General features: G+C 44.9%; 1 protein-coding gene across 1 annotated transcript; it reads right to left on the reverse strand.

Annotated features, from left to right (window-relative positions):
* Window positions 1-254: 254 nt before the first annotated feature.
* On the reverse strand, window positions 255-17,900 carry STARD7 (StAR related lipid transfer domain containing 7). Its single transcript, XM_016142923.2, has 8 exons — window positions 17,283-17,900; window positions 9,898-10,106; window positions 9,520-9,569; window positions 8,067-8,177; window positions 7,904-7,986; window positions 7,390-7,489; window positions 2,868-2,952; window positions 255-2,057 (listed from the first exon to the last, which is right to left on the reverse strand). The coding sequence occupies exons 1-8, from the start codon at window positions 17,585-17,587 to the stop codon at window positions 1,873-1,875; spliced, it is 1,128 nt and encodes a 375-aa protein (XP_015998409.1). The 5' UTR covers window positions 17,588-17,900; the 3' UTR covers window positions 255-1,872.
* Window positions 17,901-23,634: the final 5,734 nt, after the last annotated feature.

Below are 23,634 nucleotides of genomic sequence, written 5' to 3' on the forward strand. Positions count from 1 at the left end.
GACATGGCTTAGGAGATCTAGACGAGAAAGTAGAAACAGGTGGCTTGTTTTTAGCTGCCCACTGGTCACCCAGAAAGGGCTGTCTAGACATGACGGGTGGTTATGTCAGCCACACCAAAAAGGACAGAGCCAGCTCCTGCCACACTGGTCCCACAAGCAGAAACATCCTTCTTCTCATGCTTTGTGATGAGAGAGAAGCGATAAGCGCACTATGTGAGGTTTCCCCACCCCCATCTATCTAAAGACAAACACTCTTTTGTACCAATAGGTATTTATTCACACATTTGATAAAAATGTCATAGTTAAAAGTGAAATCATTACAATGATATCAGTAACTATACAGACAGACCCCAAGAGCACAGTCAATTCCCCAAAGTCAGAACATGAGCAGCAACAAGGCTCGGTGGCACCTGTGCACTCACATGCCCTGTCACCCACACCCAACAGTCACAGGCCCTCAGCTCAGATGTAACCCAGGGCCTCCCCGCTGGCCTGTGAGGTCCTCAGGAGAAGAGAAACGATCAAAGGAAGAAGCTGGGGCTGCTGCACGCACCTGTGCCCTGCCAACGACTCAGAGAATACAGGACAAGAAACACTGGTCATTTCCTTGGCACAAAACTTCACAGGCAATAAAAAGGTCAAGTGGCTTACGTTAGTCTCAGGGTTAGCTCCAAGTAGGAAAAAAAAAAAAAAAAGGGAAAATCTGGTCATTCTAGGAAAAAAATGGAAGGCAAGAGGATTTAAAACTTGATCTTGGTCTCCTGTGAGATGGCAGCATGACCAAAAGCCGAATCAGTGAGGCCAAAGCGATACCGTCGGATTGTGACTTTGTCTGAACAACATAGTTTACTTTTATTTTATATCTGAAGAGAAGGAACTTCCAGAAGAACAAGAGGGCCACGTAAACCACATCCCATTAGACCAGTGTTAGGGAGCGAAATGCACCTCCTCTGCCTTTAGCCATTCTAGAAGGATGATGGGTCCTCAGCATCCAGTCAAACCTGAAGTGTAGAAAATGCCTGAATCAAAGCAGGGTTTTCTGGACAGAGGATTGTGCAGAAATTCTATTCAACTCCACAATTCCAACTTTTTGACATGAAGATTAAAAGACAAAAAAAGAAAAACAAAAAAAACTGCTGTGATGTTTTGAGCATCTCCACTGACCCTATCAAAACACTGATGACACAGAACACTACTCTCTAAAAGGATTCGCTTCCCAGGGTTCTTGGTAAACAGCCGAGGATAGAGATGCCCAGCCTGACACAGGAGCGGCCCACCCACAGGAGCGGCCATTGATAGTCGAAGAGGTGATATTTGGGAGGCGAAGAGAGAAAATTCTTGGTGCAGACTTTATGTTCCTATAGGCAGGAGCAAGGTAAGGACAAGGCACTTACACGGCCATACAGCATTTCATATCCATGCAACACTAGGACTGTGCCAAGAGCACTCCCAACGACCTCTCACCAAGCCATCAACCAGATGACTGCCCTTTCCAGTCCAACCTGGAGGTGGAGGAGTCCCAGTGCTCAGACCCGATGGTGGGAACTGAAATGTGGGCAGAGGAATTACTCAGGGAAGCAAAACAAGCCATCTCCTTCTGGCCTGAGATCAGCTTTGTTCCAGATTAGCTCAGTGAAATACTGAATTGCAAAATGCCTGGCCGGAGAATGTGACAACGCCCCACAGAAGTCTCCTCCTTCTGTTTTGATAAAGAGCAACAAAGGCTCTGAATGCAACCAGACAGCAGTTACTGAATTATCTTGCACTGGTGGTTACAGCAGACACCTTCTAATATGTGTCCCCGTTCTGTGGCAGAGGGTGAGGGACTGGGGCAGGGCTAAGAGCAGCCTGTCCCTTCTCACCCCAAAGCCTTCACGCATACTCGATCCGGGGAGGGCTGCGGCTGGTCTCGCCCTTCCGCTCAGGAGACGGGCTGGTGGCCTTGGCTTCACTGCCCATCTCCAGCGGCTTAGATGAGATGTAGTCCTTGACTTTGATCTCCATGTTTTTGGCTTTCAGAGTGGCTGTGTGCAGCTTCTCCAGGAAATCTGGCATGCCTGTGGGAGAGGGAAATGTGAGCAGGGTAGCAGACAAACCAGCACTGGACTCAAAACCAGAAGGCCCTATTTCCTTCATGGGAGAGCCCGTCCCTCCTCACAGAAATCACAGCCTCAGTGGCAGCTGCCTCTCAGTGTCTAGAGAGTGAAAACAATCCATGACCTCTGAAAGCCTTTAAAAAGGGCTCTCGCTCAGGCTACGTGAGTCCCACATGCTCTTTCAGGTGATGAAAACATCACTGATCAGTGGCACAGCCTACATATCTGTCAATCTCATTTATACAAATGTCACACAGAAACACCTCATCTCCTCTCCATTCTCCCCCTTAAGTACAAGAAGCTGCTAGAAGAAAATCACATCAGGGTGCTTGCTGAGGCAAGAGGCTGGAAGGGAAAAGTGCATACAGCGTGACACGCGGCCTTTCTTAGGACAGGCACTGCCCCTTTCTCCAGGGGACTGTCCTACTCCCAGATTTATGCCTACTATTGCAGATTTATGGCCGCCACTATCTAAGGTGAAAATTTAAGTGCGTCAACATCCACCATCCATATTTAAGGCATTAAGCAGATGTTCTTCTTAAAACTCCTCTCTGTGCACAAGTTCCTTTCTGGGATCCATACTTCCCATTGCTCCGACCCCCGCTGGGAGTTTCCATACCTTCGCAGTGTTCAAGCACAAGCCAGGAAGGACGTTTAACATTCCCAGAGGGCTCTGGTGGGACAAGCACTAACCTTCTTACTGCCGTTAAGAAGCTCAGGAAAAAAAATGCCCCTCAACCCAGGCTCCTGGGCCTGTGCATACCCACTCACCACTGGAAACCATCCAACTAACGCAGTAGCGAGGGAACACGGTCTGGGGATTGTCACTGTATGTCAACAAGTAGTCAAAACCATTCTGGAAAAGAAGAACAGAGAAATGAGGGCACCTGGCCCATGCACCACAGCCTCCGCATCCAGCCTACAAGGTAAGGACAACCCGAGTCCCAGGCATGGGAGCTGACACCTACAGGCAGCTTACTGCGAGGCTGGTCCTCGGTTGGTCTGGGAGCCTGGCTCTGAGTGTTCCCCAGAGACTGCCAAGGCAGCTCTGCAGTGTGGGCATGTGCTGGGCAGAGGATGCCTACATGACCAACCCCGGAAAAATCTCAGGCCTGAGGCACTGACAGGATTCTCTGGGCACTACTGTCACTGGGAGAAGAATGTGCTTTTGGCAGCCCTCACGGCAGGGAGAGCACAGGAGGCCTACATGTGGGCCCCTCCAGACTCTACCTGTCTTCCCCTCGTGACCCGCTGTCCTTGCTACACCACTGCATTAGATCTTAGCCGTGAGGACAACTATGTGCTGAGTCTGCCTATGAGCCCTTCTCATGAATCTCCGAATGTAGGGGTGGTCCTAGGGACCCCAACGCATACCCTTAAGGTGTTTAAAGACCTTAATCTGTACGAAAATGGTATTAACTCTACTGCTATGAGCAGCAAACGTTTTACATAGCGCTTAACTCTGTGGCAGGAACCACTTTAGCCTGACAACAAAGCTGACCTCAGGCCAGAAGGAGGGGTTAGGTAATGTCCCCAAGGTCGTGCCCTGTACTCCCTGAGAGCCAAGACAAGCCCAGGACTCTGGGTGCAGAGCCCACACACCCACTCTCTGGTTCAGCTCTCTCACCGCTGACACAGTGGAGTACAGGGATAAAGAGAGGCACAGGTGTCCTGGTCCTAGGACACGTCTGAGCCAACCAAAGGGGCAAGCGAACCACATGTGTGTCTGCACTTCTTGAGGTAGACTGGCCACAGCACCAGGTGGCAGATCTAGACTTTAAACTCTTGTGCCTTTACACTGAAATCTACTTTCCTTTCCTGAGTAAACTGCTGAATTATGTTTGAATGTTTGCTATTTGTCTGGCACAAGTCCTTGCCCTCAGGTGCTTCCAATTGGGATAAATGAGCACCATAAACAAGCAACAGAAAGAATACTATGGAAGGAAAAAGGAAGGGGAGGTTAAGGCCAGGACACGGGAAAGGCACCTACCACCAAGGCCGGCAATAGGCTAAATAGGTTAAATACATGTAAAAGACTATTCTTCTCAAAAAACACATAGACTGGGAAGTCAAAAGAACTAGGTTCTCATCTACTACTGCTTATGTTAAAAAAAAAGGAAGCCAAAACCAAAACAATGGATACCTCTGTGAAAAAGGAAGGAACTGGGTAGAAGAAATAGGAGTATGAGCTAAATTACTCTGAATATGTCTTATGTGATGGTGGAAACACAAACTTCTTGTCACCACATTACTGATCTTGTTGGTATTACTGCTCTGAGGCTGGTGGGTGTGTGCTCTAGGTAAAAGCAAATGAATAACTATGTTGACGGCAATGAGTTGAGAACTGAATTTTTCATCACAGGGAAAGAGGACAGATGTAAGATATAAAATATACATAAAAACTCTACTGTCCTGAATTTGAATCAACATATCCTAAGTATTAGTGTGCACTTAAAATTTATTTATTCTGAAAAGGCCTAAAAACAATAAGCAGGCCAGTGGCTCTGCGCTGATCCCAGGGACAAATGGTGGTAACTTAAATGAAGTTTCCTTAAGAGCACCTAGGGCTCCCTAAAGAAATGCTAATGTCCCAGGTTTAGAGTTGAAACTATACAAGGTGGAGCTGGGACATCCTAAAACACCAGAAAACAAGAGCACTCCTGAGGTTAAGTCCAAGGATTCAGGCCTGTGAGAGAGGCTCCCAAAGGCCAAACATTGGGCAATCTGAGCATCCATAAGGATAACTGTCATGAATAATGGAACAAAGCTAACCACATGTGGGTAAATCTGTGAGTTTTTAATGGCATTAGAAAATAAAGAAAAAACTTTACCTCTGGAGAACCCCCAGTTGAAAGAACCAATTCTTTATTTTGAAAACTATAATATAAAGGAAACAAATTAAGCATTTCTCTTATTTCCCTTTCCTGTGTAAACTACAGGACACCAAATAGCTGACAAAACCAAATAGCTAAAGTATTTCCATTAATAAATGAAAATAAATGAATGAAGGAATTACAAAATCAGCATTTTGTAACCCTAATGAAACGATGAATCAGAGCAATGATCCTCAATCATTTCTAAATTCACAACGAAAGGGACAATCATATGCCAATTGCCTTCTAATAAAGTAGTCTTGGCCCTAAACAAACAATCTGAATCTGTTCGAGCCTCTGTATCTACCTACCAATAAATATCCAGGAAACACGGGACAGAGGAGTATGTGAAATGACACTACAGGGACAGTCACCAAGACAAAGAACCTTGCTCCTCAACAAATATACCAGGGAAAAACGGAGGGACTGATTTCAAGACTCAAGATAGAGGGTGAACAAACTGCAGTGTCTGGGTCTCATTTGGATCCTGACCCAAATAAACCAACTACAAAAAAATTACGGACAATCAGGAAAATCTAAACACTGACTAGATATTTGATAGTAAGGGTCATTATGATATTGACATTATGTTTTCAAAAACCTCTTTTTGAGATAAACACTCAACTACCTACAGAAGAATTCTTCCATGGGTTCCTCTATAGTAAAGCTAGGATTTGGGGAAGGGAACAGGAACAGGTACAAAGTTTGGCCATGAGTTGATCACTGTTGCAACTGCGATGGATACACCGGTTCTCACTAGTTCTTTATCTTTGGCATACATTTCAAATTTTCCATAATAAAAAGTAAGACAAACAAAACACCACACCTTGGCTCAATGATCTACTTCCCATCAGCCAAGTCTAAACTTGGGCTGCCTGTCTCAGTATCGTCAGTGTGGGTCAATGTCACTGGTCACTCCTCCCCAAGCAGAGTCTCAGAGAGCTGGGACTCACTCTTTGTCTTTGCTGAGTCATGTCTTCCCTCTCCAGGGCCCTTCTGTTTTCCTCCATCTGCAGTTTGCCTGCCTTTTTACTAGCCCTATCTTTTTCCTAAGAGCTTGCCACAAATATACTGAAAGAATGATACAGAGAATTCCCAGTATGCCCCCACCCCAAGCTAGAGAAGTTACTTAGCAGGTGCCTACCAGATACACCACATACTGCTAGGAGCTAAACTACGCCTGCCTGACTCATGCTCATGGTTTCTGAAGGCAGGAACTCAATGCTGGAACCCAAGTCACTTTTTTTCAAATAGGAAATACATGGAGGAGAGGTTAAAATTTGAAAAGCACCATAAAAGAGGAGAGTGAGGTATACGTCTGCCTCCCACACTGTCCCCAGCCTGACCCGGGCTCCCCTTTTAGCCACGACAGCAGCCTTACTTCTTTCCTGTCCTCTAAAGCAAGGACTTACAAACATTTTTAACTATAACACACTGTAAATAATCTTTTTTACATTGCAACTGTTTTCTCTTAGACACATTCATTCTTACATACTTATGTAACCAAATAAAAATCTCAGGAAATACACTTATATTCTGATAGCTTCTCTCTCTTACTGTTTTCCTTTTTTTAAAGCTGATCATAATGCGCCAAATTAATTTTGTCTTCCATTAATGGGTAGCAATCCATAGTTTGAAAAATACTGCTCTAAAAATGGTACAGAAGTAAATACACAGATTTCCCAGTAAAAGAGAGCCAAACATCACACTGAGGTGAACCACCACTTTTCTGTCATATTTCATGTCCCACTCAGGCAGTATAAATACAACTAGATGAAAAAACAGAACATCTAAAGGACACAGTTCATATAGCTATAAAACATAACAATAGTGACAGGGAGAAAAAAAATACCATTATAAAGTGAAATAGAACTAAAAACAGCAAGCACTGGAATCAATATGTATACTTAACAGCGATCTGGCCAAAAAAGCAAAAACAAACACCTAAGTTGAAGAAAATACTTTCAAAGAAAGGTTGCAGAATTTTAAAGAAGGCAGAGAATTCTGGTCTAAGGCTTTCATCTTACAGATAAGGAAACAGAAGTCCAGAAAAGCTGAGTCACTGTGGTGACAATTCTGATGGAAAAAGGACTCGCTCTAAACCCTAAAGAATGCTGCCACACCAAGCCATCACCTTCTTTGACTGTCCCTCAGCTACATGGGACTTTTTCCTGGGGGTCCCTCAGGTACACCCCCCACAGTACAGGCCCCCAAAGTGTGGCTCCCAGATCCCCAGCCTCTGTCTCACTGGGGACTCCTAAAAACGCAAGCGCTCAGCCCACAGCCTAGTATGGTGCTTCTAGACGCTCCAGTGGGTCCTGAGACCCACTGCCCTGAACCAACCCACAGGCTCCCCAATGCAGAGAAAAGAAAGGCGTCCCTGGGAATCCATGTCACCTCTTCAATGATGTGAAACTTACTTCATCGAATGACTTGTGAGGACGGATAACCATTTGCGACTCATAGGACCGGACCCGCACGAACTCTGGGGACTCCGGCACACTGGGGTGCTCCACAGCTCTAGTGAGGGGAAGAGGTAAGGCAGCTGCATGATGTCTGCACATAGCAGCACAGGCACTAAGACTAACAGGAAAAGCTAACTGGCTAGCTCTAATATTTAAAATGCAACACAGGAGTCACTGAGACAAATGAATACAAGCCAAGTTCTAAAACCAAGGTGTGCTCCTTAGTAGCACCCCGCTCACTGGGGTGTGCTGAAGACAGAGCACTTCTTTTTAAAATTATCAACACTAAGAAACTGAAAAAATGGTTTAAAGAAAAGCTTGTATCCCTTCCATCTCACATTCTGCCTGGGACGAGTGGGGCCCGGGCTTCCCCATAAGGGCCCCGAGAACACGCAACCCTGCACGCAGACAGCATGCATGAAGGACCCAGCTGATGGGATGAGCAGGAGCCCCAGGTAACAGCACATACCGCGACACCAACACCATCACGTTGTTCTCCTGATCCACGCTATACCGCCGGACATAAACATAATCCCGTGAGTACATCGGATACTGAGGAAAAGGAAGGCCAATGTTATTGCTCAGTTTCACGTGAATGTGATAGAAGGAAAAACAGGAGTAAAAACACTCACAGGAAAATGGGTTACCCAGTGAAGGACCTCAGAACCACTGACCACGTCCCTCTCGATCACTTCCAGCTTGATGACAAGGGCATCCCACTTTTTTCTATACTCCGTGTCCAGCTGTGGAGACAGAAAAGACCGTGAAGACCTAAGAGATTCAAAACAAAGCTGTCAAAGCTTCTCCAGGCGCTTGGCCTCTGACATCACCAAAGACCTTGTTCCAAAACAGTGATCGAACCTAAAGGATAGTGCCAAAGAGTATTTAGGAAAGACATGGCTGTGTTTACCACGGATGAGGCTCTTAAAACCCCTTCTTACAGGCCAACACCTTTACTCTGAAAGTGAACCTTAACACCAGAAAAAGACATAAGAAAAATTTTTTTCAAAGAAGAAGAAAAAAATTATAAAAATTTTTAAATAAAAAAGACAAAGCAAAGAACAGTGTAAGGAAAAATACTGTAATGATTATGTCTGGGGAAGACACAATAGAAAGTGATATAAATCTATAAAGATAAAACAAGTCTAAAAAGTTTTAACCAGACAAAAAGTCCAAAAGTATGAGCTGATGCCTCACATGAAGAAATGCAAGCAACATATTTAAATTCCTAACATCGCCAGTGACTAAGGAATTTCAAAATAAGACATATCACACACATCCAAACCAACAAAAATTCCATGTAAATTTTTAGACAAAATTCAGTGCTTAGAGAGAGAAAAGTGTGCACTAGCATATTATAGTGAGTGTTATAATCAATTAGTTACTGAAAATCCAACAAAAAGAATGAAAAGTTCAGGAAGGAAACAATCTTTCCTAAAACTAGAACTCCAGGTGACCTGCTTCCCCAGGGGAGACTCTTGTTGCCCCAAGGAGAAAGTGGTCTTTGAACAGACTCTTCATCCTGGTTTGTGACACCCTCACCATGGAAATACTCCAGGATACTAAATCCCAACCACCTGCAGAGGGGAAAATGCTACAAAGGACACTGCTGGATCCACATATAAAACAGGATACAAACAGAAGGTTATGTAAGTGTTGAACTGGCGTTAAGTTTACTTACTTTGATAATGATACCATAGTTAGTTAAGAGAGTATGTCTAGTTTTAGGAAATACATACTGAAGAATTTTGGAATAAAGGGCCAGGTATTTAACTTATCCTCCAATTGTTTAGGGGGAGAAAAAACCATAAAGCCTTATAAAACACATTAAAGTATCCAAATCCATACCTCTAGCTAATCTTTAAACAGCCCTGTGAGATAAAGGGCAGAATTGGTCTTGTCTCCACTGGACAAAGAAATTAAAAATCAAATGTTTACCCAAACGTATTCAACGCGAGATGAAGGGTACAAAGACGGATGGGTGTACTAAAGCACTGCCTGAATCCCAGAAATTATGCATATGGGCAATGGGAAGTGAATTTCTAGGCTCAGAGGCTCCAAATGTGGGAAGAAAAAATTTCTCACCTGAACATTGAAGAACTGCCGGGGTGTCACGTCTGTGTAGGTTCCAAAGACTAGAATGACAAGAAAGAATGAGAGATGTCTGCTACACTGTCATCACTCGCCTTATTCCTATCATGTAACTGCATTTTGATTATAGTACCGACAGAGCATAAGGGCAGATTCAGGAGCTAGAAGTCACACTGGGGCAGCAGAGTCAAAGACGACCTATAGCAAAGTATAACAAAGACACCCGGGACTCTTGTCATCTGGCAGAGAAACAAGAACCAACAGTAAACCATGGCAGCTTCCTGAGAAACCACCAAAGAAACCATTTAGAGAGTATGAGGAAGACAAGTCCAGAGCACAGTGCACGCTTAGCAGCAGCCAGGCTGGACTCACCTCTATACTGGTAAAGGTGGGTGCCTGCAATGGGGCGCCGCCACAGCTTAAAGTGTTTCTTATCCATCACCATTTCCCACGGCTGCTCTTTGCCCCCTGAATCTTTACTCCCTTCCGTTTGTGATTTTGGTTCTGGAGGGTGGCGTTCAACTCCAGAGCTCTGAAACACAGCTGACATTTCCTCCAACCGTTTCATCTCATCAATGGATCTGAAAGGGAGGAAAACAACAGGCCTGGTGCAGCTGGCTAGAGGCAGCACTGGGAAATGAAATGTCCACACAAAGACTCATGCAAGAACAGCATGGGTTTAAAACAGCATAAAGTGGAGTGAATGAAAACTTGAGTTCCGCGTGTGGGTCCCACTCCAACATTTATTAACTAGACTATGAAATTATGTAACCATTCCCTATTTCTTAACCCATAATATGAGAATAATAGGACCTACCTCAAGGGTTGACTGAAAATTAAACTTATATGTAACGTGCTTAGTACCTGGCACAAAACTGGCCCTTGGATGTTAACTATGAAAGGTCATTTGAAAACTTCTGTCCATTTTTTTATTGAGTTGTCTTCCTATTACATTAGAAAGTAATTATATTTTCCCTCCTCTACTTTAAAGAGATATAATTTATATACTGTAAGAATCATCCTTTTACAGCAGACAATTCAGTGCTTTTTAGTATAGTTACAAGGTTGCGCTAATTCCAGAACGTTTGTCATCCCCAAAAGAAACATGTGCCCATCAATAGTCCCCCCATTCCCACCTCACCACAGCTGCTGGCAACCATTAATGCAGTCTCTACAACTGGCCTATTCGGGACACTTCATAAAAATGGAATTATACAATATATAATCTTGTGTCTGGCTTTTTTCACTTATTTCCAAGGTTCATTCACATTGTACTTTATTCCTTTTTATGGCTGAATAATATTCCATTGTGTGGATACATCACATTTTGTGTATCCACTCATTGGGTAATAGGCATTTAGGCTACTGCCACTTTTTGGTTGTTATGAGCAATGCTGCTATGCATATTTGCGTACTCGTTTTTGTGTGGACGTAGGTTTCCCATTTTGGGTAGACTCCTATGAGCAGATTTGCTGGGTCATGATCACTCTAACTTTTTGAGGATGTGCCAAATTATTTTCCAAAGCAGCTGCACCATTTTATAGTCACAACAACGTATGAGGGTTCCAACTGCTTCACACCCTTGTCAACACTTGTTATTGTCCATCTTTTAGATTATAGCACTCCTAGTGGGTATGAAGTGGTATCTCATGTGGTCTTCAACTTGTATTTCCCTAAAGACTAACGAAGTTGAACTATGTTCATGTGCTTATTGGCCATTTGTGTATCTTTGGAGAAATGTCCACTGTCTGACTGCCCCCCAGTCCCTGGCAACCACTAATCTACTGTCGCTGGGCGCCTCTCACTTCTTTGTCTTGCCTGGTTTCCTTGGCAAGAACATGTGGTACAATGCTGAACAGAAGCAGTGAGAGCAGACACACGTCTTGTTCCTTATCCAGGGGGCTCTCAGCCTCTCACCAGCACTGTGCTGTGAGCTGTGTTTTTCAGATGCCCTTTATTGGGCTGAGGACATTTCCTTCCATTCCTAGTTTGTTGAAGGATTTTTGTTTGTTTGTTTTTTAAACATGGAATGAGGCTGGATTTTGTCAAATGCTTTTTCTGCATCTATTGTGATGGTCATGTGGTTTTTGTCCTTTATTCTATTAATGTGGTACATTAAATTGATTTTTATGTGATAAACTAAAACTTGCTTTTCTGGGATAAATCCCCCTTGTTCATGTTACATAATTGTTTTTATATGTTGCTGGATTCAGTTAGTCCTGGACTGCATAAAGGTTTAAAACATTCAAAATAATACCATATTATACTATGTGTCATTATATATCATTTAGTGATGCATGTATATGTGTAAAAACACAGATAGGAATAAAATACAACAAACTGGGATATTCTGGGGGGGAGAGATTTCAATTGGAAAGGGTATAAAGAAGGCTTTATTTATAATATTTTATTCTTAAAAATATTTGTAACACTCATGTTATTCTTTAAACCTTTTTATGTATCTGAAACATTTTATAATTATTGTTTCTAAACATAGCTTTTACTTTACCCTTAATCTTTAACTAACAGGTAGGAAAGACTGTTGGTATCTATGTCATATACAACTCTTCCATGATTCAAGACCAAGGAAGGCACCAATCACTGATACACTGTGTCTGTAAGACAGAGTTAACCATACACCTTTACTTTTATTCCTCTATAGCAATGTATCATATTATAATTAACCTATCTTTATATCTGCCTCCCTAATGCCCCCAAAATCAGTCTTTTCCATATTTTATTCCAAGCTCCCAACAAGTGTCTGGTAATCATCAGCCACTCAACAAATGTTTACTGAATAAATTAAATAAATAAATATGGAAGTAGGCCTCAAGAGTTCAAATTCTTATTAAAATATTAATTATTACATTACTTTAAAAACAAAAAATTCAAAGTATACTGGCAACCCAAGATTAAATGGTTAGAGCAATACAAAGTTGACGGTCAGTAGAGAGATCATGTTTTAGTCCTAGATCCACCAACTAGCTGTGTGATCTCATGCAAGTCATTCTACCTGAAAGCCCTCCCTGTTCTCACTTGTAGAGTGAGGACATTATTTCTTGAAGGTTTCTATTAGTTTTCAAATTCTACTGTCTGAATTTTAAACTTTAGGCTTAGATGAAAATATTTCCATAGGGAGACATTTGTTGTTCTGACTGCCTGAAATCTTTTCCCTTCTGGAGAGAATACCAAAACAAGTGGGATGCAGCCCCCTTTTCAGCCAGAGCACAACTGCTCATTTATTTAAGCAAGGTTAATCAGAGCCTTCCAGTTGAGGCTTTGAATCCTGATGAAACAACAGGAGGCACAGGGCCTTCCAGAGACCTCTCAGTTATCCTGACGGAGCTGAGAGTGGGCAGTGCAAACGATCCAGAGGAAACAAACCAACATCAGCATGGCCCTAAGATTACCACCCCTGGGCTGGTCTCGGCTGCTCTCTTGGCTAGCCTGTACTCTGGCCTTCTAGTCCTTGCTCTAAGTGACCTAACACCTTTCTGATTAATTCCTTTTTGGCTTAATTAACCAATATCGGTTTGTTCGCAACCAGAACTCTAGCCAGTACAAGTTATACTGATGTTCTGATGAGAAAGGTTTAACCATTAAAAAACAGTTTTAATTTGAATTAAAAGTTGCAAAATAGGATTGACCACTACCACTACAAACACACGTAGAAACAGGGAAGGAAATTTAGGCAATGAGATCTTCCAGAAAGCAAAGTAAAACCACAGCTGTATTTGCTAGTAGAACAAGTCAGGCATCACACAGCACCCATTATGGCACCTTTCAGGACTAGTAAAACATTCTTTAATTAAAAATAGGCATCAATTTCAAATATCATTCTTATGACGTAATGAAGAAAGGCAGGAATATGTGAAAACACATCAGAGGCTCATTAAATTACACAGGAATAAGGTTTTAAGAAAATTAAAGTATACAACTATAAGCAGTATTTTTAATGGCCTAAGACTCCTGGTGGTACAGAGCCTCTGACCTATTGTTTAATCTGCCTCTCATGCACAATTAAAGGACAGTAGGTGGCCTTGGTTAAATTATGAAACCAGCTTCCTAAAGGGGCAAGAAATGTCTTGTGAAGAAACGACATGAATGCTGGAGCAAGATCGCATCATGAAAACATAAATGACTGCTGTGCCCAGGTTCAAAAATCTCAGACAGGCCTCAACTGAGAAATGCTGGCATTACAGACATAATGAGCATGCAGGTGCACAAAGCTACTCATTCTGCTACAGTGGAGGAATGGGAAACCTCTCACTGTGTCTCTCACAAGATTTGTGCCAAATCTTTTTGGGCCGGATGGGTGTCCAAACCTTCTTATCCAAGAGACTTAAACAAGCAGTAGGGGAGAAAAGAAGGACAGAAGAGATTATTCTCAAAATAGTAACAGAACCAGCAGATTGGTAAGAGGATCAGGAAACGACAGCCAATGCTCCTCTTCCTCCAAAATGAGTCATTTCAATATTTAAGAAAAGAGGGACTGAGCTATGGAAACTGAAGACATATTAAGACAGAGTAAGTATAACCACGTTGGCTCCTCTACAGGGTGCTGCCTCAGTGCAGAGCCTGACATAAGGCTCCAAAATGATTCAAAGAAAGCCATCCCCATAATTAGCAATTTCAGCAAGACAACCGACTCATTTCACAAATTCCTCCTCAAATTCCAAACTACTGTCAAAGTTAGAGACTTTCAGGGACAACTGTTATGGGACACAACTAGAGATTAAAGATGTCAACTAGCTCACTGCAATTCTGGGCCAGCTGGTTAATGGAAAATAGTGAAGACGATCTCAAAAAATGCAAGTCAGCTGCTATATAGTTCTGAGGATCTAAGAAGGGTATATCAGTAAAATACCCACAAGTGACAGTGGTTAAAAAAAAAAAGTTCTTTTAAGCCAAAGGGCTTTTTATTGACCAGGTTATCAAGTTAACAGCATACTGAAAGGTTAAAAGTATTCTGGATGCCCTGAGAGACAGAAATGGGAGAACAGCCAATGAGACTTGCTTGGCACTTATTTACTCAAATTTCTAGAGCAATGAACTATAACTTTTAAAAAACAAGGAGGTTAATGGAACATTTTCTCCTAGCCTTTCATATTTAACTTCCTTCCTCTTTCTGTTCCTGTAATTTTTCCTTATGTTCCAAAGCAATCAAATATTACTACTGCATCTCTCCCTAAGATTTGCCCCACACTCACAGGATGCCAGCTGAAAGTTTATCTTTTTTGTTTAAATTAAGCCAATTGGGTAAGAATACCTGACCAAGCATTAAAAGACCTAATTTCTACACCTGGCTCCCCTCTTTTCTCAAATGTTCTTCCTGTTGCTAGATTAATGAGATCCTATTTATTACGATGTTCTGAAGCACAAAAATAAAAAGCAGAGTTCTTTTTCATTCTGAACAGACATAATATTTTCTGAATAGACAAATATTTCATTATGAATAACATAAGAAAAAACACACACCACTTTTAAAGCACACATGCAAAGAGACATCCTTTACACACCCCATCGCTGCTTAGCAGAGACAGCAATAGCAAAATTAGCTTGTACCAGGACAAGTTGGTACAGCAACAGCACAGAAGAGCCAAAGGCTGTGATTTAGGGTCCGTGGAACAATTATGCTCTTCTTTCATTAACGATGAAAGAAATGCACTTGTCCCCAGGCACAGTGAACTGTGCTCCATTATGGAAGCTACCCAAAACCATCTCACCAGAACAAACAAAATCCAAGACACTCTAAGCTAGCTATGACAACCTCAGCAGTGACTCCGTTAAAGTTAACAGAATACTTACACACACTTAAGCGAAAAAGTTTATCTGGACCAAGAACATTTTATTCAATAAAATATAAACATGACGAACTATCAGAACAAAGACCTATGGACCTACTGCACAACCAAGGTCATTGAATAGCATATTATTTGCCTCCCTATTGAGATAACATTTTAAAATCCTCGAAATGAACAAGTTGACCAAATTTTAAGTCTATGACTGAATTCAAGCTTGAACAGGACAGTGAAATGTTAAATGACAGCCTTTACTATAACCCTGGAGAGGGTCAAAAAAGCCACCTTAAGTGTTCTGATGGCCTTTATCTAAGCTTCTGAAAGTCCCAAGGGGTTTAACTCTATCTCTTTAGGGGTTGGATTAGAATCAAGTGTTTCAAATGTCTCCAGGTTGTGAAAGACAGGTAAAGAGAGGGAAGCAAAAGAATCCTGGGCCCGGTCAGCAACAGGTATGACCTCCCTGCCTCAGTGGATGGCGCCTATAGTCGACTCAGATGTTACTCAGATGTTTACTGCTTTCACTTCCTAACTTGTTTTCCCCTCCAGCTCCTGCAAATGGGAGACCTACTAAACAGAGGCTTCAGGACACTTGTCCATAAAAATGCATAAAGTTGGCCAAAGAGTCATCTGCCACAATACCATTCAGCTCCTACCACCATTTGGGGCCCAGCAGCCCTTATCTGATCTTTCTCCTCTTCCCCAAACAGGTCCAACTGGGAATTCCTCTCAGACCTCGCATCTGTGGAAGTATCTGTGGAACGTGGATGTTTCATCATCAAAAACAATGAAAATTCAAAAACAGTTAATTGATGAATTTTTCAACTTAAAAGTTTCCTTCCCCTGAATACTTTTATGTCTGAGACTATTTCATAAGAACAAATGGACAAGCAGCAAAAGAATATCAGAAACTAGGCTGTGCTAGCTTAACTTTTTTGTGAATAAGGTTGTCTATGGTTATTATATCAAAATGCATTTGTAAAACAGTCATCTGTCCTGTTAGGAAAAGTATTACTAGTTCTTCAGATAAGCTTGCATTTACCCACAACTCAGTGTTGCACAAGTAGCTGCCTGGCATCTGGGTGCTTGCTACACCTCCAATCACAGTGTTAACTTTACTTAAGTGTTTCCATTTTTAACCGAACCAAAAATGTGAAACAACAGGATAAATATCTGGAATAAATAGACTTGTGTGGGATTTATCCAGGGAGAGAACAATCTTAGGTTTCTAAAATCAGTTTCAGAGTTTTTTTTGGGGGAGGGGGGGCGGAGAGCGCAGTTTAAGAACATCTAGTAAAAAGAAATACAGAGAAAATTCAAGAACTGAAGCAAAGCTTCCCTCGTGAGATTACTTGAAAACCGTAACGGCTCAAATTTCGAACCACAAATAAATTCAATCAATGGTACTGCACTTTTCATGCACAAGGGTTGATGATGACAGCAAAATTTCAGAGAGTAATGCAACAGTACTCTCAAAGTCCCATAGTAGCAAAACACTGACCTAATTCTTACAGTTTAAAGTATCTGGGCTATAGGTTCATCAGGAGGGCAACATCCCTTCCAGCCTCATCATTCTCCCACCAAAGTCACAAGAACGAGAGCGCGCTCCTCTCCTGGCATTTCCAACCAAGTCCCACTTGGAATGAAGTAAATTGCGCCACTATCCCCTTAGGTCAAGTTCAAAACACGTCTTGAATTTGCACCTTTCTGGGTCTGTTAAAGATGAGGACTCGCCTTCAGTAGCTTTTACTTTTTAACAGTGTTTCTTTAGGGTCCTACTCCCTATTCGAAGCCTCCCCCTTGCACTAACCTACACGTCCAGCTGTTTCAAGCCCCGACAAAGCACATACAGAGGATAAAAAATAAAATACGCGTGTTGCTGAAACAGGATCCAGCTACCGCACCGCCGCTCCCAGGACCACCCAGTGCGACCCCAGATCCCACCCACCCCACACCCACCTCTGGAGCTCCTCCTCCTGGATCCGCTCCTCGTCCCACACGAAGACGCCGGCGAGCGCTGCCATCACGGCCGAGGCATGGCCCGCGCGGCTACGCAGCCGGCGCCACAGGCGGCCGAGGAGGACGCGGCGCGCGCTGTCCGAGTAGAGGCGACCGTAGAGCTGAGCGATCTGCTGCGCTCGCCGCACGCGCAGGCCCGTGACGAAGCGGCACTGATTGGCCAGCAGGGCCAGCAGGCCCCCGCCCCGCAGCCCCGCGCGCGCCGCCGCCGCCGCCACCGCGCCCGCCAGCCTCCGCGGGAACATGTCGCCCGCCGCGTGCCCGGGGCGCAGGAACGACCCTGGGAAGGCGCCGCGGCCTCCACCGACTCTCCTAGTTGGCCGGCGCCGACCTCGCCATGTCTCTCCGCTGCGACCGCCTGGGAAGTGTCCCCTTTGAGGAGGTGGCCTGGGCCTGCTGCAAGAGGCGCTCCCGGGCCTGGGCCGTGAGCCTGGAGGGCGGCGGGCACCAGCCTCTTGCCTGTGGACCGCGGCGTGGAGCGAAGCACGCAGGAAGCAGCGAGGCGGGCTGTTCGGTCCTAGGTGCTGGGCGTCCGCCACACACGCTGCCCGCCCGCAGCCTACTTCGGTCGCCGCCGCCGGGGCCCTGATTGGGCTTTGCCCCGACTCCTCACTGTTAATTGGCCCCGCCAAGTGCTCATCACCGCCCCTTCGCGCACGCGCCGGGCCCCTAGCTAGCAAGGTAGGTAGCGCGGCGGAGAGAGGTAGTCAAGGGCGCCCTGGGAGTGACCGTCGGGCCCCACCGACCCCGCCGCCATTTTCGGGCCGCCTGCTCTCGCCCTGCGGAGGAACGGGCGTGGCGGGGTGCCTTAGGAGTCCCGCGCGGTGCTCGGTTCTGATGGGCGGGAGACTGTCGCCTCATTCGTACTTTGAGCATAAGGTGGGATGGGGCATCGCCACTGCCTCTGCGGGTCACTGGGGGTATCCAGGTGGGGGGACGACGCTGTAGACTTCTTTGATTCCGAGGCCCAGCGACAGCTGCCACCACACCTTCCTCTACCTCGGCTGGCTGTCCCGGAAGCGCCTTTAATATTAATAAATTAATAAATACCTGGGGCGCTGACACGGCCCCCAGGGTTAGTCTGCGCACTTGTCTTACCTCCACGAACCCTGCGACACGAGAGCGCACCTAAGGGGACACTCTGGAGAGCCACGTGGGCAGGTAGCCCGTTGCAGTCTGAAAATGTGGTAGCATTTTGTACTTACGTGGGGCACATGCCCCAGGTCGGGAGTAGCCGCCCCTCTCTCTGTGACCCTGAGGTACCAGCGTGAATAGGTAGACAGGTTTCCTAAAACCTACTTTGCAGCACCCGTGAATAGCCTGGCTAAGTGATCTCGAAGGGCATCCAGTGACTATTCTGCCCCCAGCCTCAAGAAAATGAACCTGCTGGATGTCTAATGGGAATACCTTACACTAAAATTTTTACACTTATGTTACGTACCTTATTGACAAATAAGAAAAAAAGATACTGTATTAGGACGTCTTGATAGGAAAGGGGCTGTGCTTATGCCACAGCAGTGCGTTAGAAATTTTGCTGTAGCTACTCGAGCAAGTTCAGGTGTTCTTAAAAGATGTTTCTACAAAAAGAAAAAGAAAATCATGCTTTACTGGAAGCTGAAGTTTAGATATATCCTATCCAGATTGTGATTTTACTCTGGGGATTGCTGTTCATGTTTACTTTCCCTTGAATGGAGGTAAAGAGAAATGGGTATATAACAAAATGGTATTTGACGCTTTTTAACCAGACTTTTCTCAGTGATGGTGAGATCACCAGGAGGGGCCAGTGGGCGGGGAGGTTGAACTTTCCTAGTGGCTTATTTTTCTTGATTAAAAGGAGCTTAGCACTTCTGCTTGATTTTCCTGTTTTGATTCTCTGTTGTTGTTGTTGTTGTTTGTTTTTATCAAACTGAGTTCTCAGGAACTGCAGCCAAGGCCCGTGTAATCTTCCCATTTTGCTCCATCTCTACCGCCTCTTTCCCCCTCGGTGCATAAACACAGTCAAGTCCATCTTCAAAAGGCTTTAGGGGGAAAATAAAGCCTTTAACTCTTCCTCTTTCCAAATACCACCCCCTTCTTCCTTTCACAGCTATGATTTTATTTTTAAAAGGAAAGCATAAATGTGTTCACTGTCTCCATTTTTACACCTATAAATTCTTCCCCTTTAGAATGTTAAAAATCAATTTCTTCTATACCATTCTCTCCGTGACATTTTTGTTCAGGCTCTAACTGTACTCTAGCCTGTCCTCTCTTCCAAACCATCATCAACAAATTTTTTGCTTGTATATCCCAGAACAATTGAAAAATGTAATTCTCTTTTTATATTTTTGATTCAAAATTCTTTACCTTGAGCTTATCTTGTATAAGTAGGCTTCTGCCTATCAGATTATCAAAACATAAAGTTGAGCAGGCCCAGCAACAATCCACAGTAAGAACATAAGTGGTACATCCAGAACTGGGCATGAGCAGGGCCAGGGGCACAGGTAAGCTACACAAACAGATGGCCTAGAAATCCATGTCACTTACCATTTTGCATTGATGCCTCTCCCTGAGCTCACGCCTATGGCTGCATAGGAGATAGGGTCCCTTTATGGCCAGCTGACAAAGGAGGGATAAAAGCAAAGCTTGATTTGTCAATAGGTCAGACTGGTGTGTAGGTACGAGCCAAAAATGAATGGTAGCTGCACTATAGCCCCACTCATTGGATAAGCCCTCTCAGTGGTGCCCCTGGTCATTTACATGGTGTGGACAGAAATGGAGCCAAAGGTAGAAAACACACGGACTCATGGCACTCACAGTTGACTTAGCTGGTTGCTCGGAGCCTGAGAGGTGAGAGACTGGAAGATCAAGGACAAGGAGGTCTGGGATAGAGGCATGTGGACAGGCTGTGTGAATAAACAGGGTGTTTGCGGATGCCCACCAGAGAGCAACTACATGAAAGAGACACTGGTGGCCCTCAGCAGATGCCCTTGCACCTCTGTCCTGCATCTTCCATGGCCTGCAGGTTCCTGGCCCCAGACTGGACGTCATCTCTCCCGGTTTGGGAACCTGGCTGAGGGTGAGGAGGCTCCAATTCATTGGCTTAACAGCAGCACTCATAGACATGCCTCCAGCACTCCCTAGGGGGTTAATTTAACCAGGCTCAGCTCTGGTGCCTACACCTTGGTCCCTTTTCCCTAAGTACTTGGAAAAGAAGTCGTGTGAGTCTGATACATTCTCTGGGCTCCAACTGTCAGGCCAAAGCCAGCAGTAATCGCCTTCACTTTTCTTCAAAATGGTTGATAACCCAAAGCTCTATTCATCTATTATTCAGAATGGAGAGTGTTTACAATATTCATCCCCTTACCACTCACTATGTGAATCTCTTCATAGTAGGCAATTTCCCTGCCTACTATGTCTCTGTCTATTATCAAAGGTGGGGGTACATAGGTCAGCCTTTCTCAGACGCAGATCAGAACCATGTTCCAGCAGCCTCTGTCAACACCCCACCCTGGGAGTAAGATTTTCTTGCCCCGTCCCCATAGGCAAGACTTACCCCTTTTTCTCAAGTGGACAGAGGCGGCCCTGGAGCCCAGGGAATGAAGTGCTGGCACATGTCCCTCCTCCTGCTTCCTTCCTTCCCTGCAGTCAGTGCTTTCTAGCTCAGCTTAGGGTGCCATCATGTCTCTGGCCTGACCTAGTACGCAATGGGGAGATGCCCAGCGGTGAGGGCTGCTGCACCTGGAGATGGACCAGCTCACTGCAGGGAGGCAGATGCCGAGGAACCATTTAGCAGGAGCAGGGGAGGATCTTAGGGCACAGAGATGCACTACCACATGTGGGCAAGTCAGGACCAAAATAACAGAGTACAGAAGTCAGAGCCACCCAAGTGGGGGTCAAGCAGGAGGGTGGCCATTGGAGCCATGAGACCAAGGTAAGGCCACAGTGGTGTGATGAGAAGCTGCATCTAAGAGTTGGCCTGAAGCCTCTCAGTCCCTCCTGCTCAGGACCTGGGAAGACCCATCTTAAATTTAGAAACCTTTCGAAACCCAACCTGTTACCTTCAGCGTGCAAGGAGCTCCACCAGGGGTAAAACTGTCCTCTTGCCACCCTTTATTTACTTGGCCTCAGAGAAAGTCAAAGGCTGCCACTCTGGTGATGGGTGGGGAATTGGTCATGCACAGGCCAGCTTCTCTAGGTGTGAGCTGTCTGCAGGGTACAGAATCCTCCTGTTCCTGCTGAGGTGGGCTCTACGCCTATGGGATGTGGTGGAGGTTACCTGCCTTACAGGACTGATAATTAGCACCCACTCTAACAAACTAACTCTGTGTACTCAGCCCTGCCTCTCTATCAATAACATATTTTTGGCTCCTGGTAGTCACTCCTTTATTTGTCAGAGCCCTTCCTGACCCCTTCAACCTTGCTCTTCTTTGAGTTCCCATTGCATTTTGGTGTGTCTCTAGTATAATGTTTTATTATTTGGGCAACTACTTTATGTCCTTCCCATGCTGGCTGAGATCTAGAGAGAATACTCTGAAATCAGCTGGGTAAACAGAGATGACTAAAGGACTTGGAAGAGACACAGGAACAAACAGTGGCAGCATCCTGTGGCGAGTGCACTCCTGGGACTAAGGACACACCTCTGTCAGGAGCCCAGCCCTGCAGGGGACAGGTGAGCATTAGGGCCCAATATCCTCTCCCTTTCTGGGAGACTAGTGACTCTACCACTCAGCACCCCATCCCCCCAAATTTAGTGAAAATTCTTCAGTTTCCTCTACTTGGAACCACCCCTCCCTCCTCTCACCCATTCATCTATGTGGGTAGACAAGTGACCCTAAGCCTGGCCAGTCAAGACATTGAATCTCCCTGGCCACAGGGACTCATTTGGGCACAAGGTCCATCCCAAGTTGCTCAAATCAGAGTGAATCCTGGAACGTTTATAACCTGAAAGAGAAGAGCTTTGTTTTCTGTTGAATTTGGTGCTCTGAGGCAAGCTGGAGGCTAAGCGGCTCTCTTACTGTCACTAGAAGAGAGCTCGGCTGGGAAGTGGAGCCGCAGACAGCTCAGTGCTGGGAGGTGGGGACATCAGCTCCCGCCTATAGTGCTGGGCAACATGCTGAAACATGGGTGTGTCCTCACTTCAGTTCTAAGAGGTGGGGACACAGCTTCTCTCTGACAGGATGAGGTCACCTGGGAAATCTACCTGTCTGAGGTGACAGAAATGGGGGCGATGAGCAAAGGTGTGCAAGCAGGAAAGCCTCAGGCTCTCTGAGGAGGATGGGGTTCAGAGGGTTGGAGACAAGCTAGACCACTCCAGGGAGGCCCAGCATCCTTCATATTCCAGCAGAAGGTCTGATGGCCTGGGACATGTTCAAAGCCTGACACATTAAAAGTCACACACAAAGCCATGTGACCTCAGCCACATCACTTTGTCTCTGTGCTTCTCTTACCTTATATATAAACAAGGTGTAATACCTACAACTTCAAAATTATTTTGTGAATAAAATGGATTAATATATCCAAGCTCTCTTAATCCCATCCCTGACATATTCTGAACTCTCACTAAATACCAGTTATTGTTTTATGTAATATGCCACTTTGTGGTGATGATTAACATCGTCCCCTCTCACTATGCCCAAGTTCTACTCATAATGACCAAGTTCATGCCTGTGACATAGTAATGCCTTGCAATGAATAAAAGAATGAGGCTATGATGAATGAATCTTTCAGCCATGAATTTAATACCAAAATCAACTCCAGCATCATAGACAAGTGGGAGCTAGACAGAAGGTCAGGACCTCTGGATTCTGGTCCCCACTCTGCCACCAGCAAGAGTCTCAGTTTCCCTAAATGAGAGCTAGTGCTGCTGGTGCTCCTCACTTGTACCCGGCCAGTGCTCACTGAGCACCCACTACAGGCAGTCACCTTGTCAGGAACACAGGACACCTAACAAGATGAGGTCCTACCTGTGACATGTGGCACAGGCCTGTCTCGCAGTTCTTGTTGTGATTGTCTCCCAGTCTGGTCCTGGAATGGCTCGTGGGCTCCTCAAGTTCTCTCTCACCCTAATGACATGATGTGCTGATAAAAATACAGCCCACCAAGAAGCAGCAGCAGTCATACATGTCCATGTCCAGCAGCAGAGCCCCCAGAACAGAATTAAAGAAACAGACAGTCACGGACAGAAGAGGTGGTCTCTCTGCTCCATCTTTGATAATGGATGCAAGGTCCAGACAGAGCATTGATAAGGAAACAACTTGAACAGCACCATCAGCAATTAGGCCTAATCTCCACAGGGTAGAATATGCATTCTTCT

This window comes from Rousettus aegyptiacus, unplaced genomic scaffold (genome assembly GCF_014176215.1).
Source record: "Rousettus aegyptiacus isolate mRouAeg1 unplaced genomic scaffold, mRouAeg1.p scaffold_m13_p_7, whole genome shotgun sequence".
Taxonomy (NCBI): domain Eukaryota; kingdom Metazoa; phylum Chordata; class Mammalia; order Chiroptera; family Pteropodidae; genus Rousettus; species Rousettus aegyptiacus.

Bases quoted from the DNA above. Each gene is read 5' to 3' on its own strand.
- STARD7 (XM_016142923.2), bottom strand. From the start codon at position 17,587: ATGTTCCCGCGGAGGCTGGCGGGCGCGGTGGCGGCGGCGGCGGCGCGC. The intron at 8,178-9,519 runs GTGAGAAATTTT...CTGTCTCCACAG, and splicing joins GGCAGTTCTTCAATGTTCAG to CTGGACACGGAGTATAGAAA. The intron at 7,490-7,903 runs GTATGTGCTGTT...TCCCCTCACTAG, and splicing joins GTGATGGTGTTGGTGTCGCG to AGCTGTGGAGCACCCCAGTG.